Source organism: Anabrus simplex, chromosome 1 (assembly GCF_040414725.1).
Source record: "Anabrus simplex isolate iqAnaSimp1 chromosome 1, ASM4041472v1, whole genome shotgun sequence".
Taxonomy (NCBI): domain Eukaryota; kingdom Metazoa; phylum Arthropoda; class Insecta; order Orthoptera; family Tettigoniidae; genus Anabrus; species Anabrus simplex.
In genome coordinates this window covers 878,379,220-878,404,838 of record NC_090265.1, presented here as the reverse complement: position 1 = coordinate 878,404,838, position 25,619 = coordinate 878,379,220, and the positions used below count along the sequence as shown (strand labels likewise).

The 25,619-nt window shown below is 37.1% G+C and overlaps 1 protein-coding gene across 2 annotated transcripts in view; it reads left to right on the top strand.

Annotated features, from left to right (window-relative positions):
• LOC136857675 (golgin subfamily A member 4) overlaps positions 1–25,619 on the top strand; it is a 443,088-nt gene that overhangs the window by 341,361 nt on the left and 76,108 nt on the right. For both annotated transcript variants that reach the window (XM_067136518.2, XM_067136517.2), the window contains 2 exons: positions 9,280–9,384; positions 22,853–23,005. In XM_067136518.2, the coding sequence (XP_066992619.2) occupies positions 9,280–9,384; positions 22,853–23,005 (258 nt within the window). The remainder of the gene's footprint in view (positions 1–9,279; positions 9,385–22,852; positions 23,006–25,619) is intronic.

The following is a 25,619-nucleotide window of genomic DNA, read 5'->3' as shown; positions in this document are numbered from 1 at the left end:
ACACTAGTTGTTCATTGTGGTCTTCTTTGTCATCACTCTGTTCCTCATCAACTCCAGATTCTTTCTCTACCATAGCTACAATTTCTTAGTCTGTCTGTAATTGATGACAGTCAGCTTCCATCCACTCGCTAATGTCATTTTCATTGTCGTTTTCTCCTCTACGGGTTCTTAACTACCCTACTGTAATTTTATACAGTATTTTATTAATGTAACTGCTAAAGAATGGACATTTTAAATTACAGTATTTACTGTACTGTATTGTAGAAACTATTTTCCTCAGACGGTTGAAGCGCTCGCCTTCTGACCCCAACTTCGCAGGTTCGATCGTGGCTCAATCCGGTGGTATTTGAAGGTGCTCAAATACCAAATACGTCAGCCTCGTGTAAGTAGATTTACTGGCACGTAAAAGAAATCCTGCAGGAGAAAATCCCGGCACCTAGGTGTCTCCGGACCAAGCTCGATAGCTGCAGTCGCTTAAGTGCGGCCAGTATCCATTATTCGGGAGATAGTAGGCTTGAACCCCACAGTCGGCAGCCGTGAAGATGGTTTTCTGTGGTTTCCCATTTTCACACCAGGCAAATGCTGGGGCTGTACCTTAATTAAGGCCACGGCCGCTTCCTTCCCACTCCTAGCCCTTCCCTGTCCCATCGTCGCCATAAGACCTATCTGTGTCGGTGCGACGTAAAGCAACTAGCAAAAAAGGTGTCTCCGGAAACCGTAAAAGTAGTTAGCGTGACGTAAAAACAGTAACATTAATACATAAGAAAATATTTTCCGGTCAGTCCAAAAATTTCGTAATCTGAACATACTCCAGTCCCAATTAGTTCGGATTATGTATGTATATATATATATATATATATAAATATATACTGTATGAATAAAAATTATCCAACAGGGATATGGAAACACCAGATCCAATTTTTTTCCAACATGAGGGCATTTTACGTCATGTATCTGCGGGTGCAGTGAAAACTATATCTACCATTTCTAAAGATGAGAGGAAAGTATTGAAAGGTGTGAAAAACACTAGAGAACAAATATGAAAACCTTTTCTGCTGTGGCTTATAAAATAACAGGTGCATTGAAAGGTGAGAAAAACGCCAAATAACAGGTATGAATACATATGCATGGGGGCCAATAAAAATATCCAAGGATTATTGCAGATCACACTCTTTCTAAAACAAACGTTAGTAGAAGCCTTTTATTTTGTAGCATTGAGTTATTAAACATTATTTTCTAGTCACACTCGTAGACGATGAATTGGAGATTACACTCGGTCATGTGCGACTGGTAGGAATCGGGAAGAATGACTTTCACCGCCATTTTAAAAAACTTCACCAAAGTTGAATGATCGAGTTGAAACTCAAAGGTGGAAATTCAACATTTGCGACCTCTGCGTGCTTAACCAATATGCCCGTATCTATTTTTATATAAAATTTTTATGATATTCAACTAAAGTAGTCCTTAAAGGTCCAGAACTCATACTACATGCATTAAATAATGTTAATATTTGTATTAGTAGTTTTATTAACATGGGTCGTTAACGACTCAGCGGCAGATACTGTGTCTCTAGAAATGAAGTTTACTTTTACTATTTCTTTGGCTGTTTTTCAGTTCACACATATAATAATTGCTCATTTGATTTTAATCAGTATTTGTTTATAAAATGTGATCTTGCCAAATGCTGATCCAAATGCTCCATTATAATGATGATGATGATGATGCTTGTTGTTTAAAGGCGCCTAACATCTAGGTCATCGGCCCCTAATGGTACGAAATGAGACGAAATGAAATGACAAATTAAAAGCCCAAAAACATCCACTGACCACAATTCAAAACGTGAGGATGAAGAATGAATGGCTGGATGGATATGAATTTAAAACGATCAGTAGAACCGACCCACAGTGCCTCACATGCACAGAAGCTGGTGTAGAACAATAGTAGTACTGACCAAGGTACAGCTTCTATAGCACAGTACTCAATCGATGATACTTTTGGTCAAAAGGGGACCAAAATCCAAATCAGCGGCCCCTCACAATGGTACTTATCGCTAGGAAAGTAGAACCATGGTATTTGTCATGTTGCGGTACTAATCAAGAGTAGCGTAGACTCGCAGTATTCCACACATTATAGTACTACTCACAGGTAATGAAATTCGCACATGTATTACAGACCTATGCTGTTTCGCTCATTGCGGCGCCATTTACAGACAACGCAAATCTATGGTGTTCATCACATAAGGGTACTACCCACAGGGACTCGTACTATCCCATGGTGTTCTTCGTACAGTGGGTACTGATCATAGGCAAGCGAGAACCATGGGTTCCCTCATCCCATGGTGTCGCTCATATAGTACTACTAATCACAGGTACTGTAAAAGCCATCGAGCCCTCGTTTGCTACTAATCACAAATCTATTTGGTACCTAACATAGTGGTACTATGCGCAAGTAAAAGCAACCCATGGTGTTCTCTGCGTGGTGGTACTAATCACAAGCAGTGTCATGGTTCTATATAATCATCCCTTGGTCACCCCTTTTAGTCGCCTCTTACGACAGGCAGGGGATACCATGGGTGAATTCTTCGGCTGCGTCCCTCACCTACAGGGAGTCCATTATTATGTACCACATACCATACAAAATAAGTTGTGTTAGAAGATGTTCTCTTCCTCTGAAAATGTACCTTTACAATTGTGTGATTCAGTATCCAGGAAGTTAAAGAATTCAGCCTGAATCCTCTTAAGCCCTATGGAATTCCAAAAAACACTTATCATGGAGCGCAATGCCTGACTTTACACAGGCCTTTGTTGTCTTAATATGACAAACAGCACACTGCCCTCGTTCTGCCATTTCTTTTCATACTCACGTAGGTATTATCCGAGGAGTAGCTAGGAGGCGATTGGTCCTGGAAGCGATCTTGGTGAACCATATTTCATTAGAAGTGACCTTGCAACTTCTCTGCGGAACTTCATGTCTGATGAGTATCCCATTGACTTTATCAGTTGAAAAGCATTGTTCTGTGCTACGTTACACGTCCAGAAGATTAGCGACATACCACTTCTTTCCTCTGATTGCAATCGGGTAAGTGAAAATATTGCCATCCATTTGATCAACACCCCTGTAGGTGGTGTACTTAGCTACATTTGGTTGATCTATATCTATCATACTCTTAGTGGCAGCAGAATAGCGTCCCTCAGTTCCTAAGGGATGGAGAAAGGAGGGAAGACTCGGATCGAGATCAGGACGATGGCGCAGAACAGAAGTTCATTGATGCCCTGTGCTCCACTTAGGAGATACAGGAAATAAGAAAAAGAAGAAAGAAGTCAGCTAAGAATAACATGATTGCAAGCATAATACGCATTTAAAGATAAAAATTTCATTGTTCCGTATTGAAATTATTGATGTTAAAAATTAAATAACTGGAGGTTCAACCTGTTCAATACTCAAAAGAAAGAAACGCAGCAATCACATTTCTATTTAAATGGGACCGGTTTCGACCTTAGTCTAGGTCATCATCAGCCATAAAAAACATGTAAAATGTTTAAGAATGTTGGAGGTCAGTTTTTCACTGTTAGGCACAAAGACACGACATCACATTCTGTTCTGCACAAAGTCACAACATTAACAATAGTCACAACATTAACAATCAAATTGCGAAGATCAAAAAGGCTTGAATTCGCAGACGAACAGATCTGTAGAAGAAAGCCGCCAGCTCCCGGTGACTACGTGGCACACTCAAGGTCACGCGCTGCGGCCAAACACCAAAGTAGAGTGGAGAAAGTTTCGAAGGTCCAGAACCTGTCACGGCTGCGGGAAGCCAAGTACGTATATAAAAGTATACGATGCCAATTAGTATAACCGAATGAGCACCCGTACTCCAGCTAAGATCTTGGTAAACAGTTGACTTGTAAAAACAATTGTAGAGAGAAGAAAAAAATGTAGTAAAAAGCGCAATATCGGAAAACAAATGAAAACTTATATGCACAGTGCGCTATTTTAAAAAAATTTTTAGGTTATGATTGAAGTAGTCGAAGTTGGCGCAAGACAAAAATTTTTTGAAAGAGGAGAATAAATTAAACGAGGAAGAGTGATAGTGAAATAAGAGAAAGAATAAAAGAAAATTGAAGTTAGATGGTAATGAGGAAAGATAAGATAGGGAAATGAAGGAGGGGTAGTTTAAGGTGGGTTAGGAGGGTGGGTTATTGGAGGTAGAAAATGTGGGTGGGAACTATGTAAGACATAATACGCAGTCATATAAATGTTAGTGAAAAATGGAAGGGTATGTATAGGTACTTCAAGGTAGAAACAGGTTCCAAGAAGAACATTCTAGGGATCCTTAACAAACAAGGGGAGTGTACGGTATATGTGAGGATTTACCAAAGGCAGAATTGTTCATTCAGGAGTATGTAAAGATTGTTAGTTACAAGGATAATGTCCAGGTAGAGAAGGTGACTAATACTAACGAAGTATTGGAATTTACCTATGATAACAAATACATTTACAATAAGATACAAAAGTTGAAAATTAGAAAAGCAGCTGGAATTGATAAGATTTCTGGGGCTATACTAAAGCAGTATGTTGGGTTATAGTACCATGTCTGAATTACGTATTTGTTTACTGTTTGTATGAAGGAGCTTTGCCAAATCTGTCTGTTATTGCTACCTTTGGTTATTTTTACATGCAAAATAATCAATGTAAATAATTAAAAAATGTTTCAAAACATTTTACATGCTTTTCGCTTTGAAAATTCGAGTGATCCATTAATTTTGCCAGTAAATGTAGTTTCATTTCTCATATTCATTCTGGCTTACTATGGTGTTTTAGAGGTCTGGAGATTATTTTACAGCTGGTTCTATCACATTATTATTTTTCTTGTATTTGGTCATAGTTTCTGCAATATCCATAACAGTTTGTAGATTATCTTTACTTTTACCTACTGCCTCGGCAATAATCTGTTTTCTCAGATAAGAACTGGTACCATGTTCAGATTCAAGTAAGTCACAAGATTTGCCTTTCAGATAGAGTCAACATCACTTTTATATGCAGCCTTAACTTTACTATCTTTCATTACACTTCACTTTATTGAAATTTCAAAGTTGTCTGGTGTGAATTATTCTGAACACAGTGCTCTTGTTTTAGAATGTTTAAAGATCTTTTCACTATTGGGAAACCGATGAAGACAGGGAGAGAGCATTGATTTTGCACAAAAGTGAGAATTTTTGTATCTATCACAATTTATTTGAGAACTGGAGTATTTGCATTGTGCACACACTAGTACTTGCTCAGCTATTATATAGTAGAGGTAATATTACCTCATTCAACACTCATCCATTTATCTCCAAAATGCACAGTCGTATTTTTATGCGGAAAACAGTTGTGATTCTTTATTGAAGGCCTCTGTTTTCAGTTTTGTATCATTTAACATCAGACTGCTCCTTTAAGCATTTACTATATACTCCTGTACAAACATGAATTATGCATTTACAGTAGAAGCCCGCTATAACGAGTATGACATATAGCAAGAACTCCGTTGTAACGACAGATGTTTTCTGTCCCTTGAAAATTCCTATATTAAACTGTTATCATCCTTCGATTACACTGAGAATCCTATCACTGATATATCTGTTATTACGAGCAATTAAGCAAGGGTTATTTTTTCCATTATAGATATGTATGTTTTCCAGCGATTATATTGAATGCGAACAATCATCTTCGGTTTAATTTTTGTGCCATGTTCACTCTCGTCGACATTCAAACTCAAAGGCGATGTTGGAGTTGATTAGTAATACTCCTCGACTGGTATTTTTTAAACACAATTTGAAAATGAAAGAGAATATGTTTCCATATTAAATGTGTAATAACGTGGCCAATAGCAGTGGTTAACTCGTTAGAAGTAATGGCTGAAATAAATGATCGCTTAATCTTAATGCTATGTATTGAAATTAAGTAAGAAAGTGTTACACCTCAAAATATGGCACAGAGTGGATGTCTTCTTTTAGAATTTAGTTTATTCAGTAAAACCTCGTTCAGACCTTTCTGCAGGGGACATGGAAAGATGATGTGTTAAGAGAGAAAACGTACTATCAAATACGCAAATCAGAACTATCCAACAGGGATATGTAAACACGTGATATGTTTTTTCCGACATGTCTGTATTTTAAGTCGTGTATGTACAGATACAGTGAAAGAAATAGGCCATCTACTGTTTCTAAAGAAAAGAGTATTAAAAAGCTTGAAAAAGACGAGAGAACAAATACGAAAATCTTTTCTGCTGGGACTTATTTAATACAAGTAACAGCAGTGTATTAAAAGGTGAGTAAAATACCAGACAACAAATATAAAAACATTTACACTGGGGTCCATAAAAGTATCAGCACATTATTTGCAGATTACTCTCTTTCTCACACAAATGTCAACTGAAGCCTCATATTTCGGAACATCATCTCGAATGATCGACAACACTTTGATCAATTGGATCAACATGATTAGAAACTCGAAGTTGCGAGTTTCAACATACGCACCACTGTTGAAAGATGCAGGTGCCTGTCCACTACCTGGATTTTAATTTTGTCTTCATTAGTAAGCAATATCACGACTTTTTCAGTGTCCATAACTGGTCTTCACAATAACAAGACCACGCTAGTCAACTTCACACGATTATGTGCCTAATCCGTATGTGGGCTATCATTGAACGTTCGTGAGGCTAACGGCTTGCTTTCCGCAGGTGTAATTTACCCTGTAAAGTTCCGGATTTCAAGGCCATTTCTCGTTTTCGCAACTTTCTCCAACCGGCATCCATTGGTGAAGACTCTGATCTGTGTTGGAAACCATGTTCCTTTCACGAGGGATGACAAAGAACACTTTCAGGGCCAGGAAAAATGTGATTGTACAAAGCGGTAATAGTGAAAATTTGTGATGCAATAAGTGAGCTATTTTTATATATATTTAATACAGCCAAAGCAGAGGCAGGACGGGTTTTTCTCTGGGTACTCCAGTTTTCCCTGTCATCTTTCATTCCAGCAAAACTCTCCAATATCCTTTCATTTCACCTGTCAGTCATTAATCATTGCCCCAGAGGAGTTCGACAGGCTTCGGCAGCCGGCACAATTCCTATCCTCGCCGCTCGATGCGGGCTTCATTCATTCCATTCCTGACCCTGTCGAATGAGTGGAAACAGGCTGTGGATTTTCATTTAATACGGCATGAATCAGTACTTCAAATTTATGGCGTACTAAGTGAGAAATCATATATATGAGGAAATCCCCAACGGGATTTCACTGTATTTTCTCGCGTGTGGTTAAATTTGGAAAGGCTATTCCCATGTAAATTTATAGCAAAAAGATTATCATTACTTTACTGGCGCTTGAAATATGTTTTCATTATGCACATAAGGTTAAGTTAGGTTAGATTATGCATTTTGAATAAGTAAACCAAAACATTTGTCACAGAACTAACTGAAGTGACACTGATTGCAGTTTTTTCAGAAAGAAAGTGAACATATGGATTCACGTTTCTCGGAATTAGAAGATAACTAACGAATAAGCTGCAGTATGGAAATCTGTGAAAACGCAAGTTTTGAAGAAACAAATTGCCATTTCATATCGATTTTAGTATGTGTGGGTTTTCCCCCTGATGTTTATGAAAAATCTGATATAACGACAATCCACTATAGCGAGTAAATTTTTCGCCATTACAAAATCTCGCTATAATGGACTTCTACTGTCTTTCCTTTTCCTGCTGATTTTGGAGCACTATCACAAAGTCTCGATCAGTATTCTTTGTTATCTGTGGACCTCAAGAGATTGAAGAAAAAGGAAAAATATCAGATTTTGCTATTTGCTTTACCTTGCACCGACAGAGAGGTCTTATGCCGACGATGGGATAGGAAAGGCCTAGGAATGCGAAGGAAGTGCCCGTGGCCTTAATTAAGGTACAGCCCCAGCATTTGCGTGGTGTGAAAATGGGAAACCACGGAAAACCATCTTCAGGGCTGCCGACAGTTGGGTTCGAACCCTCTATCTCCCGAATGCAAGCTCACAGCTGCGCGACCCTAACTGGATGGCTAACTCGCCTAGTGAATCAAATTTTAAAAATCACACTGCTTCCAGATCTATTTCTTCACAGCCTCTGACAAAATTGTTTCTTTTTTAACTGCTAGGCTCTTCAGCCTGCTGAATCTAATTTTGAATAAATACATTTATAAACTACCTGAAAAAGAAACAATATAATTAGAATGATATGTTTTTCTCTTGAAAGAACATCATCAGATTCTACCAAATCACACTCAGAAATGTTTAGAAATATATAACCATTTATTTGTATCTCTGTTTAAATCCTTAAAAACTTGAAATTTGGAACTTACCTTAACGAAGTCCTCACTTCTCTCCACTCTTATCATACAATGCAAGTTGTTGCAATACAGTGTGAGTCCAGCTGGCTACTTAGTCCATTAACCTTCTAACAACAACAATAATAAGGGGGACGCTAAAAAATAAAACACCAAAAAGTAAAGTACAATGTGTTACTGATCTAGCCAGTACGGGGTGTGTGGTATGGCTGAAGGTTAACGGTGACTAGCTAGGTGGACTCACACCAACGACAGAGTAACGGTATTGCAACAACTCACATTCTATGCTATAGAGGAGAGAAGCGAGGACTTCATTAAGGCAAGTTCCAAATTTCAAGTTTTAAGGATTTAAACAGAATTAAATATAAATATATATTTCTAAATATTTTTGAGTGTGATTTGATAGAATCTGATGATGTTCTTTTAAGAACAAAATGTGTCATTCTATTTTTTTAAATGCTATTTATTCAGGGCATCGACCTAGAAAGATGTTTTGCCCCTACTTTGCACCATATGTTATGAACCTGTGTGTATTTGGAAATTGCAGAAGTGTAAAGTGATGAATGTGAGAAAATGAACATTAAGGATGACACAAATACTCAGTCCCCAGACCAGGGATATTAATCATTTACAATTAGAAACCCCTGACCTGGCCGGGAATCGAACCCGAGGCTGCCGGGTGACAGGCGGACTTCTATTTGAACTAAATTGTTTCTTTTTCAGGTATAGTTCTGTTACCATAGGTTTTCTTTTTTCAGGTAGAGTATAAATGTATTTATACAAAATTAGTTTCAGTAGACTGAAAAGCCTTACAGTTATAAATTAACTTTTATTTTTTATCAAGTTTGCATCTCTACCACTTACCATTAGTAAACTATAAGGTATTTGTGTTGAGAATGATAAATTTGTAGACAATCCTTATTTCAATATTTCAGGAGAAAGGTTTGAGTCAAGAGGCTTTTCGACTCCGACTTGAAGTGGAGCAGTTACGAGCTGAGGTAGCTCTATTGCGTAATCATAAAGAGAGCCTGGAAATTCAGGTAAGTTTCATTTAATTTCATTTGAATTTATTAGATAATTTAAAGATATTATGCATTATTATATAAATTTTGGATCACAGCATTTCACTTACCTTTAGAATTTGCAGGAGCAGTATTGTTGAGCAAATTAGGTTTAAGGTTTAATAGTCTACTTACTTTGAAATTGTCTGTTGGGATAAGAGAAACGTAAGTAAAACACAGCAAGCAAATCACTTTTGAAAGCATTCTCTGCTTTTAATAGCTACGGAGAAAGATTACTTTTCTTTCTTTCTTTCTTTCTGACACTATACGTTGCTTCCATTTAAAGATATTAAGGATGAATTACAAAATTAATAGTAACCCTTCAAGTTGGCATTTAATTTCCAAACTAATCAGTCAACTGGTGGTAAGAAAATTCACTGTGACTCAACATTCTGCAAGCATAAGAGAAACCATTCCATATCTCAAGAACAAATTAACAGAATTTAATAACATTTCAGGACAACTTTCCAAGACTTCAGGTCATGATGGAATAGTATAGTGGGAGGTCCAATGACTCATTGCCCTGTAGCAGTGGTGTAAATATAAATTTCTAGGTACACATTCTGATGCACATAAAATATGTATGAATGGATATTTAGTAAGTAGATCAAATGCTAATTAACACCAAATACAGTATATATACATATATATATAGTACCCAAAACTGACACACACTAAATTACGCGTGTAATGGAGCATGAGAAGTACACAGGGCGTGTGCGGTCTTAGATCAGGAGACTGTACAGAAAGGGAATAAACATTGAATATAGGGGCCACGTAAACTTTATTAATGTTAGCAAATGTAAGTGGGTTCCCTGTGTCTTTATTAAATCATTGTCAAATTGAATTAGCATCAAAATTTGATGTATATACAGCAGATAAGTTCATTCTTGAATTTTTAAATGCTCAATTCAAACAAAATAAATAACAAAATAAACTAAGTTTCTTCTTGAAAAAATAGGTCAGTTTGATTGACTATAAAAAGAAACAAAGTTCATTCTTGAAGTACCTAATTCAAAATTGTCATAACTAACCAAAGTTCACTCTTGAAACAACTGATTGGTCGATGTTTTGTGAAATTAAACACGGTTCTGGAAAGTCACTTTATTGAGTGGCCAAGTCTCAATTGTGCTATAAATGTTCTTCGAAGTCCCCACTCATTAACAAGTAATACTACACTGGCTTTATATTAAATTGTAAGTTATTTGATAAATTGGAATTTACTTATGAGTTCAAAAGTCATATTGAAAGTCACTATAAGAAAAAGTTGCTTGAAAGATTAAAAGTGACTTGTAGACTTGGAAAATTAAATGATAAGTCGCAGTTCATACTGTTCTTTAATAACACAGATGTATACCACCTTTTTGAAGTGCTGGCTCCGTTTGCCTCTGTCCTCATAGGTCCGTAGCACCATGTCCACCAGCGATCAGGAACACCAATTACTGGAACACCATCACCACGCATCCCCCGAAGCTACCACACCTCCATCGACCGAAGTTCAGATGATCATGCGGGTGGTTGAATTATGCATGCGACGTCAAAATTGCATATGCCACTTCAAATGATATAGCACTGTCTGTTCCTAATTAGCAAGTCTAATGTTCGGAGTGATTTTGAACCAAGGTTCCAATTAATAAGCTGATCGAACCTTCACGATACACTGAATGCACTGTAAGTTTTAATGCAGTTCGAAAAGTTTAAGCAGAGTATATACATTCTACTTCATACATGATGATGTTATGAGATTCAGTCTATGTTGCCTTATGTAAATTTAAGAAAATAGTCTACTGTTAATCTAGCACCAAGAAGTATTAATATTCGATTTCACAGTCTATGTCCCATTGCGTGAACTAATGTGCACATAACTTCAATAAACAAAGTCCTAACTAGTTGGTTACTTGCAGAAGTTCTGCACGTAAACTTGTCTCATTAAGCTATAAGTTTTATTGACTGTTCTACAGCACACAGCATAAATTAATAATGTCCAATATATGAGACATGTGTTTATAAGCAAGTCACCCAAAATATTTAAGTGTTCAAATGCTCTACGAGTCCTTTAGAAAGTACGTAAAACTTTAGAATGTAGAGTTGTACCGCTGTCAAAGTTAAAGTTCTAGACCGTACCTCACCAGTACTGAGTTCGAATTTCGGAACTTGGCACTCACGCACTAAGTCACACAATTGCCGGCACAATCTCGTGCAGCAGACTATCACCGGTCCCTGCTGTTGGTCACAGTGTCGTTTGAGATTTTAGGCTCGCCTTTTATACCAGTGTTTGACCCTGAGCGGAAACGTCATTGATATTACCTGATATTGTAAAATCTCAATATCTCCTCAAATAATATGCCTATCAACTTGAAACGTGAACACTAGCTATTTTTGTAGCCAGCTATATGGTCTTGGTATCCATTTGTTGATATTCCTTCAAGAAGCGGAGATATAAAAAAGCTTCCAGATGATTCTCTCTGACGTGCTGGTCACATGTTCCGTGACGTCGTGGTTGTGCCTTAGCCAGATGCAGTGAGCTCGCAGGCAGGAAGCGTTGCATGACAATCCACAACACACACAATTTAAATTGCTGAAACACGCCGTGCAGTTCCCAGTTCGATCACGGGAGGTTCCTGTTTCATGACCCTCCCTATCGGGTAAAGAAAATTCGATGAAAATGTTTTTTGTCACTTTCTTGTAGTACAGTTTTAAATTAGCAGCATTGTATATGCCTTTGATGGTGTTGTCTAAGCATGCAATCCTATATGCTCCATTCCTGAGGATTCTGGTAGGATTAGCCATGATAGTTTCAGTGGGATTCCTGCTGAGAGCATATGCTAGTAACTTCTTGCATACTGGTCTGTGCATGACAGTCAGGACAAATTGCTGGATAAATAATGCCCACCGGGTTATCCTTTCGCTCGTTAGATCCAAAGACATAATAAATATTAAAGCCTTGTGATCCATGAATATTGTAATGTGGTAGCCATAGATAATTTTTTTCCAGTATTGGAGGGAATACTCAATCAGAAGAGCTTCTAATTTTATGATCGTGTAAGACTTCTCGTGCAGCTTCAACTTCTGACTCGTGAAGGAAATTAATAATTTATTATCTGGCTCTTCACGCTTATTTTTGGTATAGGGCTGCGCCTTTTCGCATGGTGCTTCCATCACATTCAATATGAAATGGCCAGCTGAAATTAGGATAAGACAGTTGCACATTATCTCTGAGCATATTCTTGGTAGCAATGAACGATTGTTCACACTCTTGGGTCCATTTCCATCTATTGTTTTTCCCAAGCAGTTGTTGGAGAGCAGAAACAGTCTCTGTGAACTTGGGGCAATGTTGGGCAAAACGCTGGCAAAGCCCTCAAAATTATCTCATATGCTTAATTCGATTAAGCCTAGGAAAGTCTAATGTGATTGAATTTTGCTAGGGTTAGGTTTAATACCTTCACCACTAATGGCATGTCCCAAGAACAAAATTTCAGATTTTAAAAACTGGTTCTTCTGGGCATTGATTTTGAATTTTTTTCCATTAATTCCTGCAACACTTTGTGAACGTCTACCTGGTGTTGTTCCCATGTTTCTGACGGGATTAAAATGTTATCGATGTAGATCTCAGTGATGGCTTTCGCCTCATTGGATAGCTGATTTTCTAAAGTCCTAATGAACACCGCTCCTGAGTTCTTGATCCCAAATGGGAGCCGGTTGGAGACATATGTAACATTCTCAAATAGAAAACCAGTATACAATCTGCTTTTCTTATCCAATCTAATATGGCAATATGATGAAGTCATATCTAGACAGGTGAAATATCTTTTCCCATGGAAGTGCCTGATAACATCTCGTAATAAAGGAGGATGGTCATGTTCAAGAATCAGCCTGTCATTCAGTACAAACTGCCGTTGGGTTTGAATGGATTGATGAAAGGCAAAATTATTCCATATTCTTTCATCTGATGAATTAGTGTCCTGGCTTCCTCACAATACCTTTCGGGTAATGGGTATGCCTTGCATTTGTATGGTGAATGATCTTTAACATTGAAATGATATTCAGAATCAAAGATTTCTCCCAGTTTGTTGTCAAACACATTGGGGTAAGTCTTGAAAATTAAATTAATCACTTATGCCATGTCTGTAGAATATTCTGGTTTAATAACCATGTGGGTAATTGAGGTGATGTAGTCCTGATCAGAATCAGTGACCTCATCTATTGTGGACATAAACCTCATCCTCTACAGGTCCCTCTTCCTTTCGGTCGCCCTCTTCTTTTAGACTAACTTCGACTAGCGCAGCATCATCTTGATTATGCGCTTCCATTGCACCATCGAGTCGTTCATCGAGAGCTTGTACCCTGTGAATCACACCTCCTTCCTCTATCATTCGCGTTTCCACAAAGTCCAAATTAAAAAATTGAATGACACTAGCAGAATAATCTCCCATGGTATCTCAAAAAAAAAAAAAAAAATCAGAACCTATGATCAAGTTAAATTTCATTTGAGGCAAGGTTAAGAAAATATGCTTGAAGATTACGCCCTCAGTATAAAGTTCGATGAAAGCCTATCTCTTGCATTTAACAGTTTAGTTAGGTACAATCCCCTTGATCTTAAGTTGGGCTACTTGCAGTCACCAACACGTACTTGTTGTTCCTTAGGGCCTCTATTAATTTATCCGAAACAAGCGACATCTGTGCTCCCGAATCGATCAGTGTGACGATATTCATATTGCCTATTCTGAGATTAATGACTGGTAAGGTATGCTGAATTCTTGGTCTAGGTGGTAGAGTATCCTCGTGTAGTAACTCCGAGTCTTTCATGTACCAACAGTTAATTATGGTTTCACATAATGGTTCCATCCTAATATCTTCATTTTGGTTCTCAGGCAATTTCTTTTGGTCTAGATCGGAGATTTTTTTTATTTTTTTTGATCAGATAATTATTTCTGTCGTGAAAGTTCCTGGTATTCCAGGGAAGCTGCTCCAGGTAAGCCATCAGCTTGATTTTGTTCCTTGATGTAGTCCTTGGTATCTCTCCACCTCTTCTCAATTTCTGCTCGATGTGAGACTTGATCTCTTTCCTGAGTTTAATTCTTCTTCTTCTACTACTACTTATTCTTCCTCTTCTTCTTCTTCCATGTAGGCTTTGGTCGGTAAGGTGTATTTCCTCTGTATGGACATCTTCTGAATCCCCTATATCGAGTGGAAGTAGTGTGCATAACTTCCCTGTCCTCTGAGTGCTCTCTTTCTTGGTGATCTGGAGGTTTAAATTCTATGGGATTGGCAGTAACATCTTTACTCTTGTTGACCGCGGGTGTCGCCTGCATATTTGCAGTGTCAAGTCTCCTCATAAGAATGTGTTCTAAATCCCTAATATCAGCAGCAACCAAGATCTCCTGTACATGGGGTGGAAATTGTAGTGTTTTCACCTGGATCAATTCCTTTTCAGGTAACGGTGGATCCAAGAATTGCATTTTATTAAGCGGAGCCACGAAGTAGTCTGAATATCTTGGCAGATTGATGGAAGTGTTATACCTTTTCGAATATAACTGCATTTTAACCAAATGCTGTACTTCAGCATTCCAAAATCTCTTTAGAAGGGTCTCTTTAAATTCTAAGTAAGTTTTGAAGCTAAATTTAAAGGCTGTGAACCAAGAGAGCGCGCGTCCTCCAAATAGTTTTGACACCGTGCGAAGCTGCCTATCAGGACTAACGCGATTTTCTAGGAAATATTCCTCAACATTTACTAGGAATTCCCTAGCAGTATATTCCTCCTTTCCTGAAAATTTTGTAGGTTTGTCATCCTGTACTTTTATAATGGCAGTTACACCAGGTTTTTCATCACATGATCCCGTCGAAAATGATGGTGAAAATGAAACATTCCTCTGCTCTAATAGTGTGACTTTATTGTCGAGGGCATCTACGTGCATCTTAATTTAGTTTCTGCTGCTTTAACTTCTGCTATGTCTTTACAGAAACGTGTAACTTGTGTATGCGTAGTCGCAAGCTGAGTTGTGAAGCGTTTATCAAATTCCCCTTGTTTACTTTTGAGGAGGCTAACTTCATTATTAATCCTACCTATATAATTTTTGAGTGAATCTCATAAAGTTTCCTGGACTGAGGCTATCCTAGCTTGGGCCATTGAAAGATTGCCATGGGATTCCATGAATTCTGCCTTCAGATCATTTAATACTTGGGATATTTTGTTTGAAGCTGGTAAAAGAGCTTGCAAATCGTCCTTGATGGTATTCACCACCTGTAATCTAATGTCTTCTTTGACTGCCTCGAGGTTACTGACAAATTGAGTATTAATTTCTGTGCACCTCCATTCTATTTCGGCATTAGAGTCACTGAATCTTTTCTTAATGCGTGCGCTAGCCTGTGTAAGCCACTGCTCAAGGATAGCGTTTGAATCGGAAAGTCGTTTATCTGCCTCAGAAAATTGAGTATTCACCTTGGTGAATTTTGATTCGAGGGCTTTATTCATATTAGCAGTTACCCCTGCAATATTGGTTTTCACCTCGGCAACGCTATTAATTCATTCAGAAGTGACGTTGGCATTTGCCCCGGTGTATTTGTTTTCGAGAGTAGTAGGTACCTCGGTAAGTTGTTGCCTCATATTAGTATTTGCTTCGGCAAGTGTTGATTCATATTCAGCCTAAGGGCTTCAATAGCAGTCAATATGTTTCCATATTGCTTATTTTAGAGATTGTGAATTTGAAGGACTGGAAAAAAAAAATTGAAAATCAGTGTTGCCTGACACGTTAGGCTTGCCTCATATTACTTAATGTGGCTTTCGAGCTCTCCTTTCGGGCACCACACTGGCTGCCACGTATACACTCCTTTCTCTGTACCCGGAACTGACATGCACTAAATTACACGTGTAACGGAGCATGAGAAGTACGCAGGGCGAGTGCGGTCTTAGATCAGGGGACTGTACAGAGAGGGAATAAACATTGAATATAGGGGCCACATAAACTTTACTAATGTTAGCAAATGTAAATGGGTTCCCTGTGGCTTTATTAAATTATTGTCAAATTGAACTAGCATCAAAATTTGATGTTTAAAAAGCAGATAAAGTTCATTCTTGAAGTTTCAAATGCTCAATTCACATGAAATAAATAACAAAATAAACTAAGTTTCTTCTTGAAAGAATTAGTCAGTTTGATTGAAAATAAAAACAAACAAAGTTCATTCTTGAAGTGCCTAATTCAAAATGATTGTAACTAACCAGACTTCACTCTTGAGACAACTAATTGGTCGATGTTTTGTGAAATTAAACACAGTTCTGGAAAGTCACTTTATTGAGTGGCCAAGTCTCAATTGTGCTATAAATGTTCTTCGAAGTCCCCACTCATTAACAAGTAATACTACACTGGCTTTATATTAAATTGTAAGTTATTTGATAAATTGGAATTTACTTATGAGTTCAAAAGTCATATTGAAAGTCACTATAAGAAAAAGTTGCTTGAAAGATTAAAAGTGACTTGTAGACTTGGAAAATTAAATGATAAGTCGCAGTTCATACTGTTCTTTAATAACACAGATGTATACCACCTTTTTGAAGTGCTGGCTCCGTTTGCCTCTGTCCTCATAGGTCCGTAGCACCATGTCCACCAGCGATCAGGAACACCAATTACTGGAACACCATCACCACGCATCCCCCGAAGCTACCACACCTCCATCGACCGAAGTTCAGACGATCATGCGGGTGGTTGAATTATGCATGCGACGTCAAAATTGCATATGCCACTTCAAATGATATAGCACTGTCTGTTCCTAATTAGCAAGTCTAATGTTCGGAGTGATTTTGAACCAAGGTTCCAATTAATAAGCTGATCGAACCTTCACGATACACTGAATGCACTGTAAGTTTTAATGCAGTTCGAAAAGTTTAAGCAGAGTATATACATTCTACTTCATACATGATGATGTTATGAGATTCAGTCTATGTTGCCTTATGTAAATTTAAGAAAATAGTCTACTGTTAATCTAGCACCAAGAAGTATTAATATTCGATTTCACAGTCTATGTCCCATTGCGTGAACTAATGTGCACATAACTTCAATAAACAAAGTCCTAACTATTTGGTTACTTGCAGAAGTTCTACATGTAAACTTGTCTCATTAAGCTATAAGTTTTATTGACTGTTCTACAGAACACAGCATAAATTAATAATGTCCAATGTATGACACATGTGTTTATAAGTATCACACAAAATATTTAAGTGTTCAAATGCTCTACGAGTCCTTTAGAAAGGACCTAAAACTTTAGAATGTAGAGTTGTACCGCTGTCAGAGTTAAAGTTCTAGACCGTACCTCACCAGTACTGAGTTCGAAGTTCAGAACTTGGCACTCACACACCAAGTTAAGTCACACAATTGCCGGCACAATCTCGTGCAGCAGACTATCACCGGTCCCTACTGTTGGTCACGGTGTCGTTTGAGATTTTAGGCTCGCCTTTTATGCCAGAGTTTGACCCTGAGTGGGAAAGTCATTGATATTACCTGATATTTTAAAATCTCAATATCTCCTCAAACAAAACAGCTATCAACTTGAAACTTGAACACTAGCTATTTGTTATCGCCAGCTATGTGGCCGTGGCATCTATTTGTTGATATTCCATCAGCAAGCGGAGATATAAAGAAGCTTCCAGATGATTCTCTCTGACGTGCGGGCAACATGTTCTGTGACGTCGTGGTTGTACCTTAGCCAGCTGCAGCAAGCTCACTGGCAGGAAGCGTGCATGGCAGTCCACAACGCACACAATTTAAACTGCTGAAACACGCCGTGCAGTTCCCAGTTCGATCACGGGCGGTTCCTGTTTCAATATATATATATATATATATATCAATCTAGTTTGATGCAGCCTGGGGTGTTTAACTACAATAATTCTGAAAAATATCAGTCCTTCTCCCTAATCCTGAATAATTTAATGAGATGTGTGTTTACGGGCCAGAAGACTGCAGAAATCATGAATATGAATTTTAATTCATTATTGATATCCTGAATGAACTTATATAACAAGCACACATATGAAGGACACATACATTACACCAGGAGGTGCATACACAGACCAGGAACAGGTATTGTATAGGCCAAGAGCTGCTTTCTGCTGGCCAAGCCTCACAATAACTCACTTGGCAGGAGCGCGATCAGAGATATGATAGTGGGCAGCAGTTGAGGGTATGGAGGTTTTGAATTCCATGCAAGTTGGTTTTCTTTTTGGCCTGGGATGTGGTAAGGTTACATAGTTAATAGTTTCCACAGATTGATTCACATTCACGATAGACAATGATTGTTAGGCAACAATCTCCATTGTCCATCAACTTGGTGTTTTTTATTAATAATTGTTCTAAGAATTCTTCTATCAGTTTTCTGTACTTTGTCTGTTGTAGATTTTACATTTAATTTGAATAAAGTTTCACTAGCATACGTTGCTTCTGGTTTAACTATGGAATTATAGTGTTTCAGCTTAGCGTTTATCGAAAGATTTTTTTAATAGGTTGGCCAGGTAAGTCTTCGTTCTTGTTTAAATTTAGTTGTTCTGTTTTCTATTGCTTCCTTTTCATTTGTGTTCCATGTTATTATTTCCTTAAGTCCGACTGGTTGGCTGAACGGTCAGCGTACTGGCCTTCGGTTCAGAAGGTCCCGGGTTCGATTCCCGGCCGGGTCGGGAATTTTAACCTTAATTGGTTAATTCCTACAGCATAGGGTCTGGTTGTATGTGTTGTCTTCATCCTCATTTCATCCTCATCACAACGTGCAGGTCGCGTATGGGAGTCAAATAGAAAGACCTGCACCTGGCGAGCCGATCCCATCCTGGGATATCCCAGCACTAAAAGCCATACGACATTTCATTTCATTTCCCCAAGATATTTTAATTTCTGAACAATTTCAATCTCTTGATTACTGTTCAGTTGAATAACTGGTAAATCAACTTTAAAAGTTGGCATCGTTTCTGTTATTTCAAATGAAATTTGTAATCCCATTTTTTTTTTTTTGGCTATAATTTCCAGTTGTTCAATTTGAAATTTAGCCTCTTCTATTGTATTTGCAAGTAATGCTAAATCATCCACAAAAGCAAGGCAGTTGAGTTTAATATTTCTACCGATCTTGATAGTTGGTTGGCATTTCTTGTTCCATTCACGCATAACCTTCTCCAATGCACAATTAAATAACAATGGTGAAAGTCCGTCACCTTGTCGAAGTCCAGTTCTCATAGTGAATGATTCTGATAATTCACCTCTAAATTCAACTTTTGTCTTCGTATACTAATACTAATTTTGGTATAAGCCAAATTCTTTAAGGCTTTTTAATAATGATTCACGATGAATACTGTCGTATGCTTTTTTAAAATCTACAAACGTGATGACTAGACCCTTACTTCGAACTCTTTGGTGCTCCATTATCCATTTTAAATGAATGATTTGATCTGGACAACTACCTGGTCGAAATCCTCCCTGATTTTCTCCAAGTTCTTGGTCGAGTTGTTCTTAGATTCTTGTGTATATAATCTTGGATAAAATCTTGTATGTAATACCAAGCAAGGATATCCCCTGATAATTATTTGGATCGGAGCAATCACCTTTCTTATGCAGCGGGTGGATTATCACTGTATTCCATTCCTCAGGAAGCTTCTCCGTGTTCCAAATATCAATGATGTATTTATGTAGGTTTTGAATAGTCTGATCATTAGCATTCTTCCATATTTCTGCCACTATTTGATTCTATCCTGCTGCTTTGTAGTTTTTAAGTGCATTAATTGCTGTTTTCACTTCATTGTAAACTGGTGGTATAATCTTTTGTAATGGAGTTTTCTTTTTTAGGTTAGGGTCAAATTCTAAATGTTCCACAGGATCCTCACAATTAAGTAACTCTTTAAAGTATTCTGCAAAGATGTTAGCATTATCTTGATTATTGTGTGCCATTTTTCCATTTTTATTTCTTAACATAAGTGTGGGAATGGTAAACTTAGATTGATATTGCTTGAATGTTTTGTAATAGTCTCTTGTTTTATGCTGATTGAATGTTTCCTCTATAGTGTTAAGCATTTCCTTTTGATAATTTCTTTTAATTGTCCTAATTTCTTTAGCTGTTTGTCTTTTGGCATTAATTAGTTCTCCTTGAGATTTTTCTGTTTTCCTCTGTTGATCATTGAACCATGCTTTGTGCTTTGCTTGAATTGCTTTGTCACATTCCCTGTTCCACCACGCATGTTTCTTTCTCCTTTTAATTGGAGCAATTTCTTCAGCTATGGTTTTAAGTTTGTTTATCATCGTCCCTAATTTGTCATTTAAAGGTGTTTTGGATCTCTCTAAATATATTTTATTATTAAGTAACTGGGGTCATAATTTCTCCTTGCTTTGAGATGATTACATTTGTGTTTTCTTTTTGGTGTTAACTTGATTTTTATTTTTGACATATAATGATCCGAGTCAATGTCTACCCCACGGAGGACTCTGACATTATAAATTTCTTTATGATAATATTTATCCATAGCAACATGATCAATCTGAAACTCTCCCAATTTTACGTTAGGGCATTTCCATGTCATAAGTTTATGTGATCGCCTCATGAATCTGATGGTTTCCAAAATGAGTCCATGATCTACACAAAGTTCAATTAATCTTTGGCCATTTTTGTTCGTTAATTTATGAGCTGGCCATTTTCCTACAACTGTGCAATACTTCTTTTCTCTGCCTATTTTAGCAATGAAATCTCCCAGTAAGATTTTTATATGCTCATCAGGGATCTTCGATAATATGTAATAAAGTTCTTCCCAAAAGTTTTCAACTCCTTCTCTATCTTTATTGTTTTTGTCATTTGTTGGTGCATGGACATTTATAAAAGTATATGTTTTATTCCCTACTTTAACTGTTAGTAGTGCCATCCTAAAAGAGCATGAAGAAAAAATCTTTAATTGAGTCTATTATGCTACTATGAACAAGAAAACCTACACCAAATCGGGGGACATTCTTCATTACTCTTTGTCCTGGAGGTCCTTTGTAGAGACGATAACCTCCTGATTCAATTGGGTTGTGGTCTGTGTTCCTAAGTTCTTGTAAAGCCATTATTAAAATCCAATGTTGGTCCATCACATCAGTTAAATGTTTCAACTTGCCCACCTTACTTAGTGAATTAATGTTTAATGTTGCAAAATATGAAAATTTTCCTGATTTGTTGAACTTAAGTCTCTTCTTACATTGTTGGGTTTGTCCACTGTCTGTCAGCTGTCTGTCGATTGTCTGTTGGGCTTCCAGGCGCTCCGACTCGCCTAGGTCTTCTACTTGACACGCCACCTATTCCAAGTGGTTTCTTTGTGCAGATCCTTGTTGTTGTTGTTGTTTGTCCACACCGGTGGATTTATTCATTAGAAGACTCATCATCATTGATTGTCTGATCTTTCGATCTAAACATTTCTGACCGCGGCCAGGCTTTACAATTCCAGATGTGATCTGGAAAGGTGATTAATGAAGTATAAATTGGTGATAAATGAAATGCTACAAGTTCATCCTAGTTGTTCAGGACTGGGAGTAGGCATTTCCTCCATACCCCGCAAACGTTATGGTTTTCCCAACAATACTCGGGTAGCTGATTGCAGTGGTTTCCCACTGGGCGATGGGGTCGCCACATCCCTACGCCATATTATTGTTGTTGTTGTTGTTTTTGTTGTTGTTGTCGTCGTCATCATCCAAGATTAATCGCAAGATGTTTAATTAGTGTTTGATGATATAGATGTTTATAATCATTGATAGAAGAAGTACAAAATAGAAGTGATTGGGCTGAATTACAATTACCTGAGAAATAATTTACTGTATTACAATTACAAATTATTATTTCAACAATTAATCAGTAAAATTACAGTTACAAATACTTCACAGAGTGCCAGTTTTTAGGATATCACCTCAACCCCTTCGCCATCACATGTTCGTTCCAAGTTCCATTATCGATAATGTGAAAACTAGCAAAGTTGTGCTGCATAGTTGTCTCTCAATCTATACCAGTAAATGAAAGAGTGCACATCGTATCATTCATTGACTTTATATCCTTGGTGTGACACCTTGCAAGTGCTGGGGCTCCAAAGTTGCCAGACTCTCGTAGAGATTTATATACACTAGAATGTAACTATTACAATTTTATTTCAGGAAGTAAATTACAAGTAAAAATGACACTTTGTGAAAATTAACAATGACAGCTAATAAGTACTAAAAGCATTTGTTACAAGTAATTAGATTACTTTTATTCAGTTGCTCCCAACTCTGTTTATAATTAACAACTTTGCACAGTGACTCCTTTGTACATCAAAGTAATGTGTTAGTTGAAAATAATTAGTTTATTTTCTGGGTGACTTCAAATATATTTGTTTGTCATGTTGAATGAATGAATGAGAGTTATAGAAACCAACATGAGGCATCATCCAGAATTTGACTGTTCAAATCTTGGATACATTATGTTATAGCTCACTACAGCCCATAATCAACTGAGTTCTCGACAAGCTGAAATAGATATGATGAGAAGAAAAGTCCGTAGCCTGCAAGAAGCTGAGCTTCGACACCAACGGCGTTATGCTGCCGAACGAGAGGAGATAATAGAGAAGGCACGTGCACAAAAGGTGTGTAACTGTTATGTGGTATTTTTGTGAGAATTGTGTTTATTTCATTGTTAAGCATGTTAAAAAGAGACTGATGATAGCTAACAAATGAATACCTCTGGGATGATACTGAGAATCATTTCAGGACCAGCTATACTGGATAAGCACTGTAGTGAGAGAATCTACTCAAGTCTTGGTTTAAAGGAGTGTGTTACAGATAAAATGTGAGGAAAAATGGATAAAGTTAATGGATTCCTTTACTCCTTTCTTTGCCCTTTATTCCTTAACTTCTACCATGTGTATAAACCCATTTTATTTTGTCTCTCCCTTTTCTTGATCATAACACTTCGATTCGCATTTGCTATTGGTTATGAGAACTGTGCCTCTGATTGCACATTTTGGGAAATTCACATTTAGCAATATGCAACTATGATAAGTGAGGGGGGAATTCTAAAGCTAAAAATGTAATGCATAAATGAAAAAAATGTCTTGTGATAATTTGGTGGTCTTATTACACTAAAACCATGTTAAGACGTTTCTGCAGGAGACAAGGAAAAAGAACATGTTAAGCGAGAAAACATACGTCTGAATACACGAATAAAAACTTTCCAACAGGGATATGGAAACACTAGATATTTTTTCCGCAATAAGGGGATTTGAATCTATTAAAGAAACTTTTATCATTTTATTTTGAGTCCACCTTTTCAATACACCTTATAATGATAGAAATTTATTAATTTAACCAAATACAGTAGAGACAATACGCGACACTTCTGGATTTAGCCTTGTTAAAATGGGAGACAAGGCGCAAGTGGCGTTCCTAGTGGCTTGACCTGAAAATTCGTGCTAAATTCAAATATCAATGGAAATTTATATGCGGAAATGGATAAATAAAATACGTCTAGAAAGAAAGTGTTGCAAGATATTAACTTCAAAGTTGCTAAAGCAATTCTGGATAAATGAATGACGAATTATTTAACAGGTTATTATTTAAAGACTGAAATTAGACATATAATCAAGATGTGAAATGGACTGTTGTGAAAGGGCTTGATCTTTCATTTATGCATTACTTTTTTAGCTTTAGAATTCCTGCCTGAACGTTCACGGCTAGATTTTCCTTTTTTCTCATTTAAAAGCATTGTATCATATCAAAACACTTGTCAACAAAAATATCGGCACAGTCCTTACACACATGATTCAATGAATTTACATTTAAGAGCTGGACAATTTTCCTTTCAACTCAAAGCCTACTAACAGAAAGAAAATCTATAAATTTAGCCTCAAAAACATTCAAACTTTCCCTATAAGCAATACTTGCCATAATGCCATTACATTAGGGTAAAGCAAATTTGCATCATCATATTGTTTCAACAAAATATGTACATTTCTTAAATCACCCATATTTTCTTCAGTGCTTGACAATGCATTACGGCATTCCAAATGGGGTAACTTGGAACACAACCAGCCACACTCATATGTGTATGTATTTTCCTGAATTAAATCAAACCCACAGTTCACACCTACAACAACACATCGGTATTGAAGGTTAACTGCTGCGCTATACAATAAAGTATGCATATTATATTTTAAGCCAGTTAAAATATGGGTCAAGCATGTCAGAAGATTATGAAGTAATATAAAAATTTCTTTGTCACTGTAAGAATATATATATACAAACACAATATTACTTACATTTTCTTGTCACGAGGGAAACTGAAGAAAGACCGCGCATTCTTCTCTGCTTCATAGTTACTGCAGCCAAACACAGCTCATGTTGAGAGGAGATATCAAGGAATGACACACGCTACTATTTAATTATGTCAACTCACTGAAAATGCATAAATAACACCAAAAACTTCACACACAAATACACGTGCTCTTATGACAGAATCAGTAGTTCTGTCCCTCGATATCTCGCTGAGTGTCGCGTATTGTCTCTACTGTGTTTGATTTAACATACATAGTTCGGGAAAATCATCCATTCCCTTCATCAGTGATGTCAGTTCAAGGAATAAAACATATAACACTATCTTCTTTTTTTTTTTTTTTTACAATTTAAAGAAGTATTGTATCCTAATTTCACTATATCGATGAATAAAGAAACTAATGAAATATTATTGTTACATAAATTTTAATATTTTGTTGAATTGAATGAGAATACCTAAATAAATTTTGTAAGAAGTTCAAGATTTTCTTCTTCTTTTTCTTCCTTAAATGATCAGACTCTAGTTTGTACAATGGGTTTTCTTCTGTGCTTCTTTCATTTAAACTTTATTCAAGGTAATTTTTTGTGCAACTTTCCAAAACATTCATGAATTTTCCCTTTTTTGCCGAATGTATTAACTCCTTGTCGTTAGAAATGTCTGTAAATTGATGATTCTTTTCAACCATATGCTCTCCCATTGCTGAATATCTTTTATGCTTGACTGCATTAACATGTTCTTTGTACCTTATAGCCAAACTTCTTCCAGGCTGTACCGGACGAGTTGGCCGTGCAGTTAGGTGCGCGCAGCTGTGAGCTTGCATCCGGGAGATAGTGGGTTCGAATCCCACTGTCGGCAGCCCTGAAGATGTTTTTCCATGGTTTCCCATTTTCACACCAGGCAAATGCCGGGGCTGTACCTTAATTAAAGCC